The sequence below is a fragment of the Mobula hypostoma genome, chromosome 3 (genome assembly GCF_963921235.1).
Source record: "Mobula hypostoma chromosome 3, sMobHyp1.1, whole genome shotgun sequence".
Classification (NCBI taxonomy): Eukaryota; Metazoa; Chordata; class Chondrichthyes; order Myliobatiformes; family Myliobatidae; genus Mobula; species Mobula hypostoma.
In genome coordinates this window covers 196173489-196196228 of record NC_086099.1, presented here as the reverse complement: position 1 = coordinate 196196228, position 22740 = coordinate 196173489, and the positions used below count along the sequence as shown (strand labels likewise).

General features: G+C 40.3%; 1 protein-coding gene across 5 annotated transcripts in view; it reads left to right on the top strand.

The window, feature by feature from the left end:
- Positions 1–22740, top strand: part of pard3aa (par-3 family cell polarity regulator alpha, a) — an 883471-nt gene that overhangs the window by 415897 nt on the left and 444834 nt on the right. For all 5 annotated transcript variants that reach the window (XM_063044362.1, XM_063044364.1, XM_063044363.1 and 2 more), the window contains exon 5: positions 8939–9100. In XM_063044362.1, the coding sequence (XP_062900432.1) occupies positions 8939–9100 (162 nt within the window). The remainder of the gene's footprint in view (positions 1–8938; positions 9101–22740) is intronic.

Here is a 22740-nt window from a genome sequence, read left to right as displayed (position 1 = left end):
ACAGCTAACAATGCCGCCCAGCTTTGTGTCATCCGCAAACTTGGAGATGCTGCATTTAATTCCCTCATCCAAGTCACTAATATATATTGTAAACAACTGGGATCCCAGCACTGAGCCTTGCGGTACCCCACATTCTGAAAAGGTCCCGTTTATTCCCACTCTTTGCTTCCTGTCTGCCAACCAATTCTCTATCCACATCAATACCTTACCCCCAATACCGTGTGCCTTTAAGTTTGCACACTAATCTCCTGTGTGGGACCTTGTCAAAAGCCTTTTGACAATCCAAATATACCACATCCACTGATTCTCCCCTATCCACTCTACTAGTTACATCCTCAAAAAATTCTGTGAGATTCGTCAGATATGATTTTCCTTTCACAAATCCATGCTGACTTTGTCGGATGATTTCACCACTTTCCAAATGTGCTGTTGTCACACCTTTGATAACTGACTCTAGCACCTTCCCCACCACTGATGTTAGGCTAACCGGTCTATAATCCCCTGCTTTCTCTCTCTCTCCTTTTTTAAAAAGTGGGGTTACATTAGCCACCCTCCAATCCTCAGGAACTAGTCCAGAATCTAAAGAGTTTTGAAAAATTATCACTAATGCATCCACTATTTCTTGGGCTACTTCCTTAAGCACTCTGGAATGCAGACCATCTGGCCCTGGGGATTTATCTGCCTTTAATCCCTTCAATTTACCTAACACCACTTCCCTACTAACATGCATTTCCCTCAGTTCCTCCATCTCACTGGACCCTCTGTCCCCTACTATTTCCAGAAGATTATTTATGTCCTCCTTAGTGAAGACAGGACCAAAGTAGTTATTCAATTGGTCTGCCATGTCCTTGCTCCCCATAATCAATTCACCTGTTTCTGTCTGTAGGGGACCTACATTTGTCTTAACCAATCTTTTTCTTTTCACATATCTATAAAAGTTTTTACAGTCAGTTTTTATGTTCCCTGCCAGTTTTCTCTCATAATCTTTTTTCCCCTTCCTAATTAAACCCTTTGTCCTCCTCTGCTGAACTCTGAATTTCTCCCAGTCCTCAGGTGAGCCACTTTTTCTGGCTAATTTGTATGCTTCTTCTTTGGAATTGATACTATCCCTAATTTCCCTTGTCAGCCACGGATGCACTACCTTCCTTGAATTATTCTTTTGCCAAACTGGGATGAACAATTGTTGTAGTTCATCCATGCGATCTTTAAATGCTTACCATTGCATATCCACCATCAACCCTTTAGGTGTCATTTGCCAGTCTATCTTAACTAATTCACGTCTCATACCTTCAAAGTTACCCTTCTTTAAGTTCAGAACCTTTGTTTCTGAATTAACTATGTCATTCTCCATCATAATGAAAAATTCCACCATATTATGGTCACTTTTACCCAAGGGGCCTCTCATGACAAGATTGCTAATTAACCCTTCCTCATTGCTCAATACCCAGTCTAGAATATCTTGCTCTCTAGTTGGTTCCTTGACATGTTGGTTCAAAAAACTATCCCACATACATTCCAAGAAATCCTGTTCCTCAGCACCCTTACCAATTTGGTTCACCCAATCTATATGTAGATTGAAGTCACCCATTATAACTGCTGTTCCTTTATTGCACACATTTCTAATTTCCTGTTTAATACCATCCCCAACCTCACTACTACTGTTAGGTGGTCTGTACACAATTCCCACCAGCGTTTTCTGCCCCTTAGTGTTATGCAGCTCTACCCATATCAATTCCACGTCCTCCCGGCTAATATCCTTCCTTTCTATTGCATTAATCTCCTCTCTAACCAGCAATGCTACCCCACCTCCTTTTCTTTCATGTCTGTCCCTCCTGATTATTGAATATCCCTGAATGTTGAGCTCCCATCCTTGGTCACCCTGGAGCCATGTCTCTGTGATCCCAACTATATCATATTCATTAAGAACAATCTGCACTTTTAATTCATCCACCTTGTTACGAATGCTCCCTGCATTGACACACAAAGCCTTCAGGCTCGCTTTTACAACTCTCTTAGCCCTTATACAATTATGTTGAAAAGTGGCCCTTTTTGATTTTTGCCCTGGATTTGCTGGCCTGCCACTTTTACTTTTCACCTTACTACTTTTTGCTTCTACCCTCATTTTACACCCCTCTGTCTCTCTGCACTGGTTCCCAGCCCCCTGTTGTGAATTAACCTCCTCTCTCCTAGTCTCTTTAATTTGATTCCCACCCCCCAACCATTCTAGTTTAAAGTCACCTCAGTAGCCCTTGCAAATCTCCCCGCCAGGATATTGGTCCCCCTAGGATTCAAGTGTAACCTGTCCTTTTTGTACAGGTCACGCCTGCGCCAAAAGAGGTCCCAATGATCCAAAAACTTGAATCCCTGCCCCCTGCTCCAATCCCTCAGCCACGCATTTATCCTCCACCTCATTGCATTCCTATTCTCACTGTCGCACAGGCAGCAATTACAAGAGACATTCGGGCAAGTACATGGATTAGTTGGGCTGAAGGGCCTGTTTCCCTGCTATATGTGACTTAATTCAAAAGTACCATGGCTGTTCCATTTTCTTTGGTTTGAGTATTGAATTTTTAGATGAACTCAGACTAAGTAAAATTAATAGCATGAAAACACCGTATGCAGGTCTGAAGGGCATTTTGAATGAGCAAGAAAATAGTGAAGCCTGCATTCTCCAAGGACAAGCGAATGAGAGCATGTAATTTACTTAACTGCAAAGACTGATTTATAGAGCTGTGGCAGTAAAGCGTTGCCTTGAAAATAGCAATATGCTAAATTGTTGTGAAGATGGTTCAGTAAAGTGATGCATATTGACCCTTCTATGATTAATTTACTTTTAAAAATATCACTTCTGTAATCCTATTCCAGTACATATTATCTGTCAATGCAAACTCTAATCTTGTGCAATGATTATTCCCTTTGCTAAGTGGCTGCTGTCTCTGAGCTTTCATGGTGTAAACCTTCAACCTTTAATTCAAATTTCATCTTTTAATTTACCATCTTCTCACTGAATCAGATGTTAATACAATGGAATATTTCTCAATTATATTTGTAATTTGTGCAAAAATTTAATCATAAATTTACTTTAAATACCTTAAACTGTGTAAGAGACAATCACTGGAATATTTCTGAAACACTAAAATTTTATATGTCTGCAGTAAAATGACTGGAGTATTGTTATTTGGTGATGAAATATAGAGGCTTAAGTGAAATAGTGAGGTGATTCTGAAATTCTTCAGATGATTGAGAATGAACTCCATTATTTATAATGGAGTGGGCTATAGTTGGGGTCCAGCTTTTACATGGTTTCGAAAGAGATGTTTGCTACAGGAGGCTGTTCTGTACCTAACAAAATGCTATAATGATTAACTAATCAATATATGAAATATTGCTGGAAAATGATTGTATATCATTTGGCCTGTGATGGAAAGTGTTTTTTTCATCTCTCCTGTGAAGTAGTTGGCCAATTGAGTTTGGAAGAAAACCTGCCCTTGTATTGTGGATTATATATTTTTCTAGCCTAGTTCATAACACCCTTTGAAAACGCATTACAGAAAGAGGCCATTCAGTCACATTGTGATGTCACTTCATCAAATGCCTAATTACATTCCTCTCCCCTTCCCGAATATTGTTCCTTTTCAGATTTTAACCAAAGAATTATGCTATCCCCTCAGCTTCTGTGGTTGTTTGCGGTCAAACATTTTATATTCTGGTAACCCCCTATGAGAAAAGAAATTTCCTAACTTCCCCATCAATCTTCTGGTGATAATCCTCCTCCATCTATTTCTTGTCGACTTATCACTCCATAATAAACAATCCTTCACAGTTTTGTCTTTCAAAACAAATAATATTGAAAACTTGTTAGATCTCCCCTCATATTTGTTTTGCTTCAGCAGGAAAAGAACAGATGGATTCATTTTGAAACCCGGCTCACTTGTTCTGCTCTAAACTAACTGAATTATTTGATATATATGCAATACTAAGGTCAACAATATCCATACTTTGATGCAGGCATCTGATTTTGAGAATTGTTCTTGTAAAATTAGCAGCATGAGTGAGGCTCCTGCCCTCTCACATGCTTGTTAATGCGCTGTCCTTTTAAAATGGTTTATATATTAGTTTCTTTAAGTCTGTGCATACAGGAAATTGTTACTTGTTTTTAAAGCATCTACTGTCCCATTATATGCAACCTCAGAAATTCATTTTACTGAATCAATTGTCCATCAGTGTGGTTGCAGATGTATTTAATTTTCACGAATGAAAATGACAGAAGTTTGCACGGCACTATGATGGACAATGTTCAGAGAATTAATTGTTTTATGTCTATTAATTTGGGAGGTGGGCTGAGAGAGATACAGATGACAGGTCACTTTGGGCCATAATTGATGTGAGGAAGGAGAAAGACATTTCTGCTTCTTCGCAGCTTAGTGATACAAGCTGTGCTCATTTTCTGAGAGAGTAGCCCAAAAAGTATTTCAAATGAAATGTAGTTGATGCTGAAAATATGAAAAGCTGGAAATGCTTAGATCCTCGAGCTGTATCTGTGGGGAGAGAAATACAGGTGATACTTGTAGAACAGTGCAGTACAGGGAAAGGTCCTTTAGCCAACAATGCAGAATGGTGGCACAATAGGCGGCAACCTTGCTGTTTCTAGCATTTTTGTCTGTTTTTACGAGGCCAAGTTGCTAGCTTGATGCTCAGGCAGCACTGATGGAAAGTGTGCAAGGACCGGCCGGATTTGAACCTGGGACTGCTCTCCTCAAAGGGTAGTGCAGATGTCACTACACCACCAGTGGGCTCTAATGCTGAACTAAACCTCTTATTTTCTGTCTGTGCATGGTTCTTATCCCTTCATTTCCTGTATACTCATGTATCCAGCCTCCTGAATTCCATTATGGTATCAGCTCCTACCCCCACCCCCAGCAGCCCCTTCAAGACACCTACCACTCTCTGTCATTTAAACAGAAGAGGTTATGCAGATGCGATCTTCAGGGAGCAGTGTCTCAGAAAGGCAGCGTCCATTATTAAGGACCTTCAGCACCCAGAGCATGCCTTTTTCTCACTGTTACCATCAGGTAGGAGGTACAGAAGCCTGAAAGCACACACTCAGCGATTCAGGAACAGCTTCTTCCCCTCTGCCATCTGATTCCTAAATGGACATTGAATCTTTGAACACTACCTCATCTTTTTTTTCATAAACATTATTTCTGTTTTTGCACATTTAAAAAATCTATTCAGGCTGTGTACATACATCTATTGATGCTTCTGGACACATCTTCAGTGATGTTCCTGGAATCATCGGGTGTTTCGGGTCTTTCAACATCATACAACCTCCTCCAGGTGACCCAGCCGGGGCTGATCAGACCCCAGCTTGTGTCCAGATGGCTAGCTACTTATGACTCCATGGCTCCCCTCTTTTGAGCCACAGCCATCTTGAGGCCCTCTCTGCCGCATCGATGGTACTGCGGATGGCTCTCCTTTTCCTCTCTCCCTCGATGCCCAAAATGCTGAAGGCTCTAACTAAAGAACGGGCTACGAATCCCCTACAACCAACCTCCACTGGGAGACACCTCGCTCTCCATCCAGCCTGCTGACAGTTGCTGACCAGTCCTGCGTACTTGGAGAGCTTCCTTTCAAAGGCCTCTTCCAAGCTATCTTCCCATGGGACTGTCAGCTCCAGCAGCACCACTTGCTTAGTAGACTCAGACACTAGGACAATGTCTGGTCGCAGGGTGGTGGCTGCGATATGGTTGGGGAACTTCAGCTGCCCTTCGAGGTCCACCAACAGCTGCCAGTCCCTTGGCAGAGGTCAGAATGCCTGCAGATGTTCTTTTGGCAGGTATTGGCTGCTCCCCAGCTCTGACAAAGGCAATGGTCTGCTTGGAGGGTCGGGACCGCTTCGCCCACTCAACTCCTGCGCTGATGGCTTCAGCGATGGTCTTCAGGACCTGATCATGCCTCCACCTGTACCGTCCCTCACCAAGTGCCCTTGCACAGCCGCTGAGGATGTGCTCCAGGGTTCCTCGCTTGGAGCACAGTGGGCACGCAGATGACTCTGCCTTGCCCCATGTGTGCAGGTTTGATGGGCTTGGAAGCACATCGTACACTGCCTGGATGAGAAATTGGATGCGGTGTGTTTCGGCTTTCCAAAGATCAGCCCAGGTCACTTTCCTCTCAACCGCAATATACATATACTGTAATTGTTTTACTTTATTATTATTTTATTTTATTATTCTTTTTCTCTCTCTATGTATTGCATTGTATTGCATTGAACTGCTGCTGCTAAGTTAACAAATTTCACACCAGTGCTAATAAACCTGATTCTGATTCTGAATTCTGCTCCTGTCTTCTGATCTTTTGCTAGAATTCAAGAGCAGCACACACAAGATGTTGGAGGAACTCAGCATCTGTGGGGAGAGATAAAATTTGAATGTTTCAGACTAAGAACCTTTATCAGGATAATCACCAAAATTCAGGGCCCTTCAGCAAAAATAACACTTGATCAACTACAAAAAGTTAATAACTTTTCACTAGAAGAAAAGGTAGTGAACTAGTACTGTGCACGTTGCTGAGTATTTGCAGAATTTTGTTTCCACTTTGCAGTTGGATAAATGGTTATTCCAACCAAGTTTTACTGTATTGCACTAAACTGCTACAAAGTGGTAAGAATTATTCAGAGGAATCCACATTTGTCTTTTTGTGCCAGTTTTGGTTTAAAAATAGTACTCAAGCTTCAAAATTGAAATGTTGATCAAATAGAGAATGAATGTCTGCACATGCAAGACATCTGAAACGTGTGGAAAATAATGACAAAATTGTTATTGAGGAAAATAAGGATAACCAGATAATTTTGGATATTCCTGCAGTGATACTGAGTGCCTTTTCTCTGGTGTTTTGGCATTGCCCATCAGCTCTACTTATTTCCCTTAGATTGTGAGATCCTTTCTTGATACAAAGAGATTCCTGAAAATTCTTAAGATTCTACAAACCATCTGTAATTTAGACCATAAGACTGGAGCAAAATTAGGGTATTCGGTCCATCAAGTGTTTTTGTGATCAAATTTCCCTCTCATCCCCATTTTCTGTCTTCTTCTCGTAACCTTTCATACCCTGACTTATCAAGAATCTATCGACCTCCACTTTAAATGCACTCAATGACTGGCCTCCATAGCCATCTGTGGCAACGAATTCTACAGATTCACCACCCTCTGGCTGAAGAAATTCCTCCTCATCTCTGTTCTAACTGGCTGTCTTTCTATTATGAGGCTGTGCCATCTGGTCCAAGACTCCCTCACGAAAGGAAACATCCTCTCCACATCCATCCTATTAAGGCCTTTCAACATTAGATACATTTCAGTGAGATCCCCCTCCTCATTCTTCTAGGTTCCTGTGAGTGCAGGCCCACAGCCATCAAACGCTCCTCATATGATGAGCTTTTCAATCCTGGAATAATTTTCGTGAGTGTCCTTTGAATCCTTTCCAATGTCAGCACATCCTTTCTTAGATAAGGGGCCCAAAACTGCTCACAATACTCCAAGTGAGGTCTCACCAGTGTCTTAAAGCCTCAGCATTACATCTTTGTTTTCATATTCTTGTCCTCTCAAAATGAATGCTAACATTGCATTTGCCTTCCTCACCACTGACTCAACCTGCTACTTCAGGGAATCCTGCACGAGGACTCCCAGATACCTTTGGATCTCATATTTTTGAATTTTCTCCTCATTTAGAAAATATTCTATGATTTTATTCCATCTAACAAAGTGCATGACACTGTATTCCATCTGCCACTTCTTTGTCTATTCTCCTAACTAAGTCCTTGACTGCAAACTTCGCCACAAAAGCCACCAATTCTGTCATCCAAATCATTGACATACAATGTAAAAGGAAACAGTTCAAATGCCAACCCCAGGGGAACACCAGTAGTCACCAGCAGCCAATCAGAAAAGGCTCAGTTTATTCCCACTCTTTGCCCCCTGCCACTCAGCCAATTCTTTATGCATGCTAGTATCTTTCATGTAATACAATGACCTGTTATCGTGCTATGAAGCCGCATGTGTGGCACCTTGTCAAAGGCCTTCTGAAAATCCAAGTACACAACATCCGCTGATTCGCTGTTTATCTGGCTTGTTAGTTCCTCAAAGAGTTCCAATAGATTTATCAGGTCAGATTTTCCCTGAAGGAAAACTTGCTGACTTTGGCCCAGTTTATCATGTGCCTCCAAGTGCCTCCAAAATCTTATCCTTAACAATCGACTCCAACATCTTCCCAACAACTGAGGTCAGTGTAACTGGCCTATAATTTCCTTCATATAATTTCCTCCATCCCTTCTTGAAGAGGGGAGTGATATTTGCAATTTTCCAGTCCTCTTGAACCACGCCAGAATATATGGATTCTTGAAAGATTGTTACTAATACCTCCACAGTCTCCTCAGCTACCTCTTTCAGAACCCTCCTGTTTAATCCATCTGGTCCAGGTGACTTAGCTACCTTCAGACCTTTCAGCTTCCCAAGCTTCTCCCTAGTAATAGCAACTATACTTACTTCTGCCCTCTGACTCTCTCAAATTTCTGGTATGCAGGTAGTGTCTTACACAGTGAAGACTGATGCAATATACTTATTCAGTTTGTCTGCCACTTTGAATAATTGGTGTAATTATTCTGCAAAAGTCTGGTGATAATTTCTTAACCAAGGAAGTTTGTTGCTGTTGCAAGAATGAATCTGATTTAGAGTGTTGTTATTGCTTCAAGTAACTCTTAACAAAAATTCATTCTCTAAAGTTTGTTCCATAAGTAATTACAAGAACAAGGAAAAATCCATTCTCTTTGAAGTTATATTATGCATGAGTAATCTTAGTTGAGAACTTGTGTTACAGCATGTAGATTGTCTGTTTACTTGGCTAGAAATAATATAATGCTGTTTCTTTTTAACTCTGTGTTGTGTAGAAGGAGCCAACTCAGAGAAATCCAGTAAATGGGCAGGACAATTACAGGAGTTTGCCAAGAGATGCAGGCCATTGGTCAAATCAATTTCAACGGGACAATGCCCGATCATCTTTAAGTGCCACTCACCCTATGGTCGACAAGTGGCTGGAACGGCAGGAGCAGGTAATTTAATGAAGTGTATGCTTTACAAAGATAAACCAATTAAAGCTGAAAGCAAACATCCGTGTATGCTAGAAATCTGAAAGAAAAATGAAAGGTAATGGAAACATTTGACTGATGTGTTAACATTTTAATGTTGACCCTCAATCTAATTTGAATTACTAGTATTGGCATACTCATAAATTCTCTCGAGTGTTCAGTTTTGCAAACGTGTATTTGAGAGGGCCACCATTTCAGAGGTTTCTTTTTGGCAGAAATTCTGGAGGAAACTTTAGCTTTGTTCAATAAAGCCTCTGTTGACAACATCCTTCCATTATATTGGTGTGAGGAAGTGCTGGTTAGGTTGTTTATTGTGTTATGTAACTTTATTATTCATTCAGAAGCCAACTGTTCGTTTATGTCATCCTGTCCAGAGCTCATTCTTGAAATAATTTTAAAAATATGCTCATTGTCCTAAAGGAAGCTGGGTGTGAAGATTTGGGATTCTGCAGAGTTTACTGCTTTGTGAGCTAGCTACTGAAATGTGCTGAAATGTACAATGAAAGGTGGTGTCATTGTTAATGATAGCACACTTCAAAACAAAAACAATGGCTCTATGCACATGATACTCTAGACATCCTAGAATGCCAAATTGTCATCATAATGTAGATATCATTAAGGAATAAACTTGTGTAACTCAGACTTACTAACTTTATCAATTGAAATGCAAACTCCCCTTTATTGTTGGGATTGTTGGGAGTTATAGGAACATGTTCACATGGTACCACGGCAGAGAAAAATAAATGGGTTAAGTCTCTGTTCTTTCTGTTGTAGGGTTCCTAATCTCAATTTAGAGATTGAGTCTTAAAATAATCACGTTTTTTCATCTATTCGTTCAATGGTTCCATTTAATATTAGAGAATGTATACAGTATACAACCTGAGATTCTTAATCTTTGCAGACATCCAAGAAAACTCCAAGAATGAATGACAGGATAATGTTAGAACCCAAAGCCCCATCCTCCTCCCACACACAAGCAGCAGCAAAGCATCAACCCTGCCCCCCGCTTGTTCCAAGCATCAGCGTCCACCACCCACTAAGCAAGCAACAGCAAAGCTGCAAACGAGACCATGATCTGTAGTCCAACACAAATGATTGGGACGTGTGTTCTTAATGAATATTTTATTTCATTTATTATTAATCTCGAATTTCCCCTGAACTGAGATGGCATTTAAAAGGCAACCACATAGATGTGTGTCTGAGTCACTGTAGCCACAGTTTTTATTTCCTTGAGAGCTCCAGTCAACCAGGTAGATTTTATAGCCATCGGTGGTTTCATATTTCCTACTGATGTGTATCACTAAAACTGAGTTACATGGAAGCTATAACTGAAAAATATAGAAGTCTTTATTCACACAGTAAACTTTCGAGAGAGTGTCTAACAATCTCTCCCCCTCCCCCTCCCCCTCCCCCCTGAGGCAACACTTTATAACTGAAACACAAATAGGACTAAGCAATTATCTGCGGTTTCAATGGTTATAATCACCTGCTCTAACATCTTGAATATTGTCAGGTAAATTTATGGAATTACATATTTACAATACCCCTTTGAATATTCAGCACTGTTGTCTGTTCTTCAACCTTCTGAGCACAAACTCCAGACAACCAAAGAATACCGATGCTAGCGGAAGTGGTGAATGCAGGTTCAATTACAGCATTTAAGAGGAGTTTAGATAGGAACATGAATGAGAGGGGTAAGGCTGGATTTGGATGGGTGTGGCTTGATGAGACTAGGCAGCAAAACCAGGTTGGCATCGGTTAAATGGGCTGAAAGGCCTGTTTCTCTTTTGTGGGAGCTCTATGACTGATACCCATTTGTTGCAATGTTGAGGGATGCTTTCAAAATGTGCCACTAGCCAGGATATTAAATGACAATCTGGGCTTGGCCTGAACAATGCATTAAGTAGCAGGCGTACACCTTTTCCAATGTTTAAATACAGGAGATGATCACTTAATACCTCATCTAATCTCATTTTGAAGTTTTTGATGATCACTGATTAACATGAGCATTTAACCATTGTCTTCCCTGCTTAGTTTCAATGGGACAGAATCAGAATGTCCCGCAGCCAGTGACTGGTTTCATGAGCCTTCAGGTATCAGTTGACATTAAATTGTGAACAGATTTTACTTCCTTCAGACTAGTTCTCATTTGATTTTATACCTGCTATACCTACATAATTTTACAACTCCTCAGTAATCCCCAACATCTATTCCTGAAATGAGCCATTTTATAGACTCCAGGTTTATTTAATTTCTTGAATTAAAATTCCTTAAGTGCTATGGTGGGATTTGAAATGATGTCGCTGAATCGAATGACCAGAATTCTGGCGGATTGACAATATAACTGTACGGAGCCTCTGACTGAGTTATATCTCTGAATGAAGGAGAGTCACAGGACAGTATTGTATGAATGGAGACCATTGGATTGATGGAATTTTGCTGGCCCAATCAGCTTTAACTCAACCAATGTTCTAGTTCAAACCCATTGTCATTTAATCATACACGTGTCTACAGCTATGCAATACTGTGGGGCCAAGGTGCAAACATAGCACGTACCGTCACAAGATAATGTTACCACAAGTCCCTGCGTGACATGGCCTGAAGATTGACAGGTTAACACAAAGTGCGAGGTGCATGTTTAAGTCAGATAGGATAACGTTACTCACACTATTATAATAAGTGACAGTCATTTGTATGATGGCAGGAGATCAAGGAGGTTGTGGAAAGGATGAGAGAGGGCCTTGGCAATGCTGGAGGCACTGCGTGGGGGGAGGGGGAGAGAGACCCAATGATGTTTTCAGCAGTTGTCACTCTCTGCTGCAGGGTCTTGTGACCTGATGCATTGCAATTCCCATACCAGACTGTGATGCAGCTGGTCAGGACTCTCTCAATGATGCTTTTGTAGAATACGGTGTGAATGGGAAGGGCTAGGGTGCGGGGTAGGTAGGATGGGGGGGAGCCTCACTTGTCTCATTACCCTCAGGAAGTGGAGGCTCTGCTATGCTCTCTTGGCTCAGGAGGGACTCGGTGAGATTGTCAGTGATGTGCATGCCAAGGAACACTCTTCATAGAGAAGCTGTTGATGTTTAGTAAGGAATGGTTAGTCTGCATTTTCCACAATCATCGTTTTAATCATGTCTATGTTGAGACTCAGGTTGTTGTGTTTACACTGGTCCACAAGCTACTCTACCTTCTGTCTGTTAGCCAACATACTATTGTTGCTGATGAGCCCAAACACCATTATGTTATCAGCGGACTTAATGATCTGGATTTGCCGGTAGAGTCATGTGGTACCAGTATGAGCAGCAGTGGGCTGAGCAAATAGTCCCGGTGCTTAGTGTGATGGAGCCAGAGATGTTGCTGCCAATACAGACTGCCTGTGGTCTCTTCATCAGGAAGTCCAAAATCCAACTGCAGAGGGAGATATTCAGACCCACCAAGGACAGTACTCCCACCATCTTCTGGGGAATGATTGACTTCAGTTCTGCTTTCAATACAATGAACAGTATTCTGACATTGGAGTCACCACGATCCAGGTCCAATGTCTCATATATTTCTCCTTTGCAAAGATTTGCACCATTTCTTTTTGAATTGTGTTCTTGTATCAGTGTCATTAGATGTGGTCTGGTGGCTGTTAATTCTAAAACCGTCCTTACTTCCCTTTTCTGCATTCCTTTTAAACACAGAAACATAGAAAACCTACAGCAAGCACAATACAGGCCCTTTGGCCCACAAAGCTGTGCTGAACATGTCCTTACCTTAGAACTACCTAGGCTTACTCATAGCCCTCTATTTTTCTAAGCTCCATGTATCCATCCAGGAGTCTCCTAAAAGACCCTATCATTTCCGCCTCCACCACCTCTGCTGGTAGTCCATTCCACACACTCACCACTCTCTGTGTAAAAAAAACTTACCCCTGACATCTCCTCTGTACCTACCTCCAAGCACCTTAAAACTATACCCTCTCGTGCTAGCTATTTCAGCCCTGGATTATCCACCTGATCAATGCCTCTCATTATCTTGTACACCTCTATCAGGTCACCTCTTATCCTCCGTCGCTCCAAGGAGAAAAGGCCGAGTTCACTCAACCTATTCTCATAAGGCATGCTCCCCAATCCAGGCAACATCCTTGTAAATCTCCACTGTACCCTTTCTATGGTTTCCATATCCTTCCTGTAGTGAGGCGACCAGAACTGAGCACAGTACTCCAAGTGGGGTCCGACCAGGGTCCTATAGAGCTGTAACGTTACCTCTCAGCTCTTAAACTCAATCCCACGATTGATGAAGGCCAATGCACCGTATGCCTTCTTAACCACAGAGTCAACTGTCTGAACCTTTTTTCCTTAGAACCACTTGTGAGAGCAGAAGAAATGGTCAGGAGTACATCTGGCAGCCCTGAGAGCAGGGGTTATGCCATGGAGCCTTACCATTAACCGGGGTATCCACGGTCCCCAGGTTGGGAGCCCTTGCCTCGAGCCTAAACACAGTCGATACTGTAGTTGCTGGAAATCCAGAGCAGCATGTAAAATGGTGGAGGAACTCGGTAGGTCAGGCAGCATCTATAACAGGGAATAAAGTCAATGTTTTGTGATGAAACCCTTCATCAGGAAGGAACTATTTTAATTTGGGTGGGATTTGGAAATATGGCAGAAGTTTCCTTTTAAGGAGTTAACGTGCATTATTGCCATTTATTGTTTTCAATATATTAGCTAATTACTGTCTGACATGCTGAGTTCCTCCAGCATTTTATGTGTTGCTCTGGATTCCAGCTCTCTTATCCACAAAGCCACAGGATTATTATTAAATTCTAAATGTAAATAACAGAACATTTAGTTTATTTCCCTCCTGAGCACTTAGAAAAGCCAATCAGCAGTATTTTATGTTTCAGTAAGTGAAATGTCAAAAATATGCACATTCCAAATAAAATATTTGTCCAAGGAAATCAAGTGACAGGAAGTAAAACTGAATCCACAAATCCCAATAATTGAACATTAATGAATTTATTTTTTGGCACAGAACGATTATGGCATCCTTACTGTTCAGGGTGTTTAGTTTCTTGGTTGATTTCCATTCCCTGGGTCTTGTCAGATATGTCAGTTGTATCACTTAAAGTGAGGATAAAAATTATAGAAATAAATGTATGGAAACAGGCCATTTGACCCAACTTGTACAAGCTGACCATTGGGCTCCATTCAGATAATCTTCCAGCACTTGGTCTATGGCAGTCTCTGCCTTGGCAAATTAAGTGCTCATTTTGACACTTTTTAAACGGTGTCAAACTCTGCATTCCATTGAAAATGCAATCCAGGTACTGGCCACTCACTGGGTGAAGAAAGTCCCCTTCAAATCTCTAAATCTCGTCCTCCTTATCCGAACTAGCCAAAGGTAGTTTAAACCTGCTCTGTGTGTGTGTGTGTGTGTGTGTGTGTATGCTTGTCTGTTTCATGTAACCTAATACTTAAGAGGGCTTTTTAAAAATTGGGCTTTATTTGCAAATTCTGTATCCTCCTGGCCTTGTGTTTAATGCCAAGTAAGAGTATGCATGTGTTTAGTTGTATGGCAGTAAGTTTTTCCAGCTGGTTTGCTTCAACTAACTGACAAAGATGGTGTGGAGAAATTACACATGTAATTTTAACTGGTAGTTTATGTGCTTTTCTAACAGCTGTACTTTGTTCTGACCAGCTTTTAAAATGGATGGTTCCGTGTGAATGAATGACAGCCTTTTGTGGATCCAATGCTTGTCGTTTTAAATCATGTATAACATCTACAGAGTATAATGGCTTCAGTCTCTCTCACTGTCCCTTGACTTCCTTGTACATACATTTTATTTGGAATGTATATATTGCTGATAGGATTTTTTTAAATGCTCAGAGAAAAATAATCTACATTTTCTATTACTTACACAGGACATTTCTGTTTTGTGAGTGTTGGAATTTAATGAATAGTTTCAGTTCATGTCTTGTTTGAATCTTATGAAGCTTGTATTTGATTATTCATAACCAAAACCAGTAATTTAAGGACCATCTAACATGTAGATTAGTGCTAAGCATATTGCTTAAGATATATGCATATTGTGCAACACAATTTCAAAATTCTGTCTCATGGACATGCCTACTGAAATCATAATTTCGGCCATTTAGATTATGAAGACACGCAGTCCTCTTTTATTGTCATTTAGTAATGCATGCATTAAGAAATGATACAATATTTCCTCCGAAAACACAGGACAGACCAATACTGAAAAAAACTAACAAAACCACATAATTATAACATATAGTTACAACAGTGCAACAACACCATAACTTGATGAAGAAGTCCATGACCACAGTAAAAGTTCAAAGTCTCTCAAATGTCCCACATCTCACGCAGACGGGAGAAGGAAGAAAAACTCTCCCTGCCGTACCCGACCACAGTCCGACTCTGAGTCATCCGAAAACTTCGAGCTCTGATTAGCTCTCTGACACCGAGTACTGAGCACCATCTCTATCCGAACGATTTGACCTCCATCTCGGTCGCCAACAGCAGGCAAAGCCGGGGATTTTGAGGCCTTCCCTCCAAAAGATTCCCGATCACGCAGTAACAACAGCAGTGAACTGGCGTTTCAGAAAATTTACCAGATGTTCCTCTGTGCTTTCATGTCCGTCTCCATCAAATCAGAATTGTCCATGGCCGCTATTTAACAGATACGATATCATTTTTCATTGGAGGGCTACGCACGTGCGGCGCGCTGCTCTCTCTCCTCCTGCCGATTTAAAATATATAATCGACTAAACATCTCTAACTTGATCAGTCCAAGGGATGGACCGCAGTTTATCCATGTGCCTACTTCCACTGTGTAGTTCATTTGACAACCTTGAATCAGAAATAATGACTATTTGATGACAGTAGTGGCTATTTCAGCAGCAGAATTGCTTCTTTATAAGTATTGTGTTGACTGATGCTGTACTTAATTAAAAACCTATTCTCAGTAGTTAACCAATGATCAATTGCTTTGTGAAAGAAGGACATCTTTTTAAAGATTTTTTAAATTTGTTAATCAGATAGGGATATGTGTATTCTGTCCCTAATTTCACCTAATCTGAAGAATAAATTAAGAATCAACCACATTGCTGAGTCTGGAGTCACATATAAGCCAGACCAGGGTAAATGTGGCAATTTTCCCTTGGTAAAAGAAATCTGATGATCAGATAAGTTCTTAATAACAATCTAGTGCCATTGCATTTCCAGCTTTTAGTTTGTAGGCTTATTTAACTACCTGCATTTAAATTTCCCAGCCAGTAGAGTGAGATTCAGATTCACGCCTCTGGATTAGTCATCCAAACTTTTGCTGGCAACACTGCAGTGCCTTACCCCTATGCTGCCAGCTAGGTCATGTGGATTCACTTAAATCTGTTCCTTCTGAGGCCTCTGAGTCTCATCCGTGGCAGATTTATTCCAACTATTGTGTACTTGTTTGTCAAGTTAAAGTTTCTTCCCTCTAAATATTTCTATCATAAACCAAATTAAAGACATAATTTTTCAAAACTTTCCTTTTAGTTAATTTCACTTTTGTTCTCTAAACAGCACATTTACCTTCTGTCACCTCTGTACTTCTCAGCCCATACATTGCAGTTTTTGTTTCATTTTGGGAGGCATTCATTAATGCCTCACTGATTGGTGCCAATAAGGCTGGGCAAAACAATGCTGGCAGAAGAAAAGCATGCAACTGACTGCAACTTGTGGGTCTCTACATCCCACATATTTGTGACTACTTTGGATGTTGCTGCTTTGATGGAAAATGCTGATAATCTCACTGCTATTACAGTGACACATTCTGGGTATTGATTGTTCTATGTGGTTTTCAATCACTGTGAAATCTTGCCAGCAATCACTGTGAAATCTTGCTTTGAATATCTTTCCCAATGAGTACCATGAAATGTCCAGCCATCAGATTTACACATTTCATGTGTGTGTCCTCTCTTAACTTTGCAAAAGAGTTTAAATGATTAATGTACCCATTGGGGAAATTTCCAAATTACACTGTGCTTGAGTTTGATTTTTGCTTCTGAATTTTGCCAAGAAGTGTGCATTTGACTGTAGTTTTGAGGTTTGCTTAACAAGAGTTGATCGGTGTAGATTTGGGTTTTGTGCAGAGATGCACCTTGGGCTACTTAAAAACTTCAAACACAAATCCCGATATTGTTCTTGCCAGTGATATGCAATTGAGCAAGTACTGTGTATATTCATCTGGCTAACACTTGTTAACTTCCTTTCTGCTTATGGTGTCCTGAAATAGTCTTTCTTGGCTCGGTACATAAGTTAGCTCTGATAGCATGTATTGACTCCACTGTCTCAAGAAAATCTGCAGATAGTGGAAATCCAAAGGAACATAAATAAAATGCTGGAGGAACTCAGCGGGCCAGGCAGCATCTACGGAAAAGAGTAAACAGTTGATGTTTCAGGCCGAGACCCTTCATCAGGACTGCTGCTATCAGTGTGTGTTGTTATGACTCCACTGTAACCATGTTGCATTTTATTGATACCTCAGTTAAGAGAAAAGAGCATGTCTCTCAACCAATCTTTTCCCTCTACAATGAAACTGTAGAGTGAAACTGTAACTCAAAAACAGTTACACTTCCTAAGCAGTAAGGATGATCGACACCTCCACCCATTAACCCACCCCATCACACCTTCTGCTACCACTACTTTATCATTTCTTGCCAGAGTTACCTTATGTACAGACACTCCTGTACCTAGCGTCACTTAAATGGACATACAATCGATCTATGTATATAGAAGCTATCTTTATATTTATTGTTTTTTATATTGTTATTGTGTTTGTTTTATTTTGTGCTGTATTGGATCCGGAGTGACAATTATTTCGTTCCCCTTTACAATTGTGAACTGGAAATGACATGAAGCAATTCTGAATTTTAAATCTTGCTAAAATGATTGTCATTTCCTGCTTTGCAATAGGAATCCGACGTGTACTGACTTGTCCATCGGTAGAGAAACTGACTATGACTGTGAAAGGTTTGTCAGTGGTGGAATGAAATGAGTATTTATGCACTTCAGTTTAATTCAGAGATGGGGCTTTCTTTACAAAATATTCATTTAAAGGCATGTGTTTAGTAGTCTTCTTGATTTGCCATAGCCTTTGTGCTGATGGTAGTCTCACAATGCACACAATTAGGAAGTTGTATGATTTAGACTCTTTGATATGATGGTGATATACTTTAAGTCAGGGTGGCGGAGGAGAACCAGGTAGGCCTCTGGTTTTCACATGAGTGTTTGTTTGATTGTAGAATTTTCAGAAATGCTGCCAAGTTCATAAAAAAAATGTAGACACAGCACTCCTGCCTCTGAATTCCAGTTCCTGCTGTCACCCCGTACAGTAAATTCAGCGGCCATGAGGGAATGTGATCTGCTGCTTCATCTAGTATGTTGATTAGTCAAGAGTTTTAACATAATAATATCAAAAGTTATCAAATAATGGAAATTAAATGCGTTATCTGTCGCACTTAAGAGCAGGTTGCCAATCAGCATTACCATACAAGATAAAAAAGTAAACCCTCAGTGATGCCCGGATGTCAGCCCAGCATACCCTCTAAAATGCTTGTTACTGGAAAGCACTGGTTAGTAAAATGCCAGACAACCGATCTTTTACTGTGTTTGGATTTGTTTTGGTCTTTGCTGGACATAAAATTCAAAAAAAGTAATTGATGTTTTGTGGAAATGTCTGCTGCATCAGGGCTCATGTGTACAAGTGCCAGTCCCATAAAATCAGTGGATTAATCACTGCCTTTCTCAATATAACAATTGCCCGAAAGAGAGCTCGCCACTTTGAAATGGTGTTGTTCATGACACTGTGTCCCGTCGCTGGTCTTTTCTGTGTCAGCTCGTGCTCTCGGTGCTTTTCGGGTTCCCGTCTCTGATTTCCACAAGCCAGCTCTCCAGACACAGCAGAACATTAGATCATTCAATTGAGTTCCAAACTGCACATCAGCAGTTTCCGTAACATAAACAAGACAAAAGCAGAAGGCATAGAAAAAGTGAAATTGTTAAAGAGGTTTACTATTTGGAAGACATCACACGAGGAATCGTTCACTGGAGACATCTAGACTGAAAATCCAGTGTGTCTGTACTAATAGTGGAAGGAGCAGACTATGTTATCAACTATCCACCAGTCCTTCCCATCTGTGGCAGAGTCTGTAATTCCCTCAAGGATCATCAGAGCCTATAAAACTGTAACAAAAGTGATCCTCAATCCTGAGGGACTGCTGAAGTTAAATTATAATTTGGTGTTTGAAACAAAATCGGGCCGGAATGAAAGGCCACTTGGCTTAGTTTAAGAGTGATTCTAGATGTGAAGCACTCAATGTATTCAGGTGACCATCAGTCACAATACAGGCTCAGTCACTCAGTTAACACAATGCTGGTGGATCTCAGCCAGTCAGGCAGTATCTATGGAAATGAATAAACAGTCAATGTTTCTTTGCAGTATTTGATGAAGTAATATGTTTGTTGAAGTACCAAGTATCTCATCCTTCATTGATGCCTTATGGTCCCAAACTGTTTTTTTAAATTAATGCACAGGCTGTACAGGTAATAATGTATTTAGATTAAATGTATATCAGGGAATATTATGTTAAGAATATTCTCACATTACATTATTAATGTTGGACTCTCTCCCACTCTGTTGAGAACCGCCTCTCACTAGCAGCTGCCACTAACCTTAAAAAAAGGTGATGATCACATTAAGTACTCATGGCTCATTATTTAACCCACTTATATGTGACACTGAATGGTAAATCTAGCCTTAGCTCAAATGTGGTGGTTATCTACTTTTGTTCCATGTTCACCATTCTACTTTAAAACGTGCCCTTGAACAGTTTATGGAAATTTTTTTGGATGTGAGCAGATCATTGCAGTGATCATTAGAGATCAATCTGTTGAGTTCATAACATTGTATTCAAATGTTCAGAAAAGAAAGCACTTTATTTGTGCATTATGCCATGCTGTTGTGATTGTCTCAGCTTAATGTGCATGTCTTTACCGAAAGTTGTAGCTGGTCAGATATGCTGGTCATTTTGGAATTTCTGTTTGAGGACTTCAGAGGCAAATGTTTTTTGGGGGAGAAAATGTTCACAAATAATATATAATGCACTGGAGAACTCAGTGTGTCATGCCACTTCTGTGGAAGGAAAGATATTGCCAGCGTTTTGGGTCAAACCCTCTGCATGAGGATGAGTGCTGGGGTTTGATCTCAAATATCAACGAGTTCTTTCCTTCCATAAATGCTGCATGACCTGGTGAGTTCCTCAAACAAATTGCATATTGCACCAGATTTCAGCATCTTTAGACTCTGATGTTTCTTGATTAGTATTTCAGTGAAGAAGGTTCAAAATGTTTTATATCGATTCTAAATTGCATGCAGCCTGATTGATTTATCATACCTGTATAATATGTGCAGATGGTTTGAGATTTACAGTGCATGTTTTGACGGTAGAGCCATATACCAAATGATAGTGGCTGGGACATTATGTGAAAGATTCCTGTAACTTTATAGAAACCTTGTGTTGAAGCTGCCTCTGTTTAAATGACATGAATGTTTGTAAATTTCACAGCAATTAAAGGAATCTGAAAAATAAAGCTAAATTGGACTGTGATAGAAATCCACAACATGCTGTTTGGTAACAAATAATGTATTCACTTTTGATTGAATGGTGAGGGTGGGTTCTGCAATTTAATTCTTCTCTGGTCAGAGTTAATGAGTCATTTGTCATACATCATGCAAGAATGAAAGTAATAAGCAGTCTTAGATGTATTTAGCCAGTCATTGACAACAGTACCTATTGTTACCAATTACTCATACATATTTTGCGGGAGGTCCAGGTCCTCGTGGAGAATTTACGTTGGAACAAGAAATCTATATGGACACATTAGCAAAACTAATTCAATTTCATGGAGGTCCATCCACATAATATGCAATTACCTAATATGTTTTTCTTTTCCCCTTAATATATTCATAATTGCAATCATCACTTGCTTATCTTACAGTTGGTCACAGAGGAATCAACATCTGTGTATTCCTGTACACACAGCAATAAGTGAGGCTGCATTTGTTGCAGAGGAAACAGATGATGATAATCCTCGATTTGAGAAGTTAATTCTGTTTGTCTCCCCACTGAAACAGCTTGATCTGCTTTGTATTTGAAATACATCATTATATTATTTCATACCTTGAACATTCAGCATATTTCACTTTTGTTCCAGTATAAAATTTACAAGGATGTTGCCAGGACTTGAGGACGTGAGTTATCGGGAATGATTGAATAGGTTAGAACTTTATTCCCTGGAGCGAGGGTTCAGTAACAGCAGGCACGAATCAGTAAGAAGCATTAGCATTGGCACTGGATCAAAATACAGAATGTTACTATACAAATGCAAATATTAGTTTGATTTTTTTTCCCTTTAATTCTAACTGAATCATTCCTTGTCAACTCAGGTAGGGGGCAATTCAACTTTGATCAGTGATCCATTTTGTACCTCAGCAGCTTTCCTTTCCATTGAAATCGTTGAGCATGAAACTGGGGAGTCTGGCTCAAAATCACAGTGTGTTTCATGTATTAGCTAAGGATAAAATTGATACTTCAAAGTCGATGCAATGTAAGGAACATCTTCAGCTTTCTTTGGAAAAGTAGTACAGTATACTATTTTTAGATTAAGTCAATCCGATGATGTGGGTGTGAAATGATTCTTTGTATCTAATTGCCTTATTTTCTGTTCATATTGATTTTTGTTACCACCTCAGTGTGTGGTAAATGAAAGTATTTGCCTCAACCTGCCTCCTGTTACGAGGCAGATTTAACTCATTGCAAGTACAATGCCCATTGAACTGTTCCTGGGTGATGTTGGTTATTTATACTTGGCTGTGTTGAATAGGTGCTGACTGGACTAACAGTACTGTGCAAAAGTTTTAGGCACATATATATCACAAGGGTGCTGTATTTGTCAACGTGGAGCGGAGAGCGAGTTTGTAAATCTGGCGGAACAGTGGCAGAGAAGGAGTGGTAGGGGCGGGAATGACACGGGTGCAGACACCAGGCAAGATAATTTGAATCCAAACAATTGGTTTATTGACGATTCTGACTCCCTCCCCTCTCCCTGCTCTCTTCCAACAGTCCACAATAGAGACCCGTATCAGAATCAGCTTTATCATCGCTCACATATGTCATGAAATTTATTTTTTGCAACAGCAGTACAGTGCAAAACATAAAATTACTACAGTACTGTGCAAAAGTCTTCGGCATCCTGGCTATACATATGTGCTTAAGACTTTTGCACAGTAATGTAACTGACCAAATTTTCTCAGGCGGACTTAGTGTAGGGTAGATATGCTGCTTGCATTTATTACAATGCCACAAATGAAAACTGGTCACTTAAGTAGGAAGAAGTGAGGTGATAGTATGTAATGTGGTAGATTTTAACCACATAGCAGTAATATGGTTATTTCTTCAGCAGTTTGAATGGGGGACGACTGCGCTAGCGCATGGAGGTCGACCAGTGAGAACAGCGGGAAGAGTTTAAAAAGAAGACAGCTTTACAGAGTGGGCGTCAAAGGA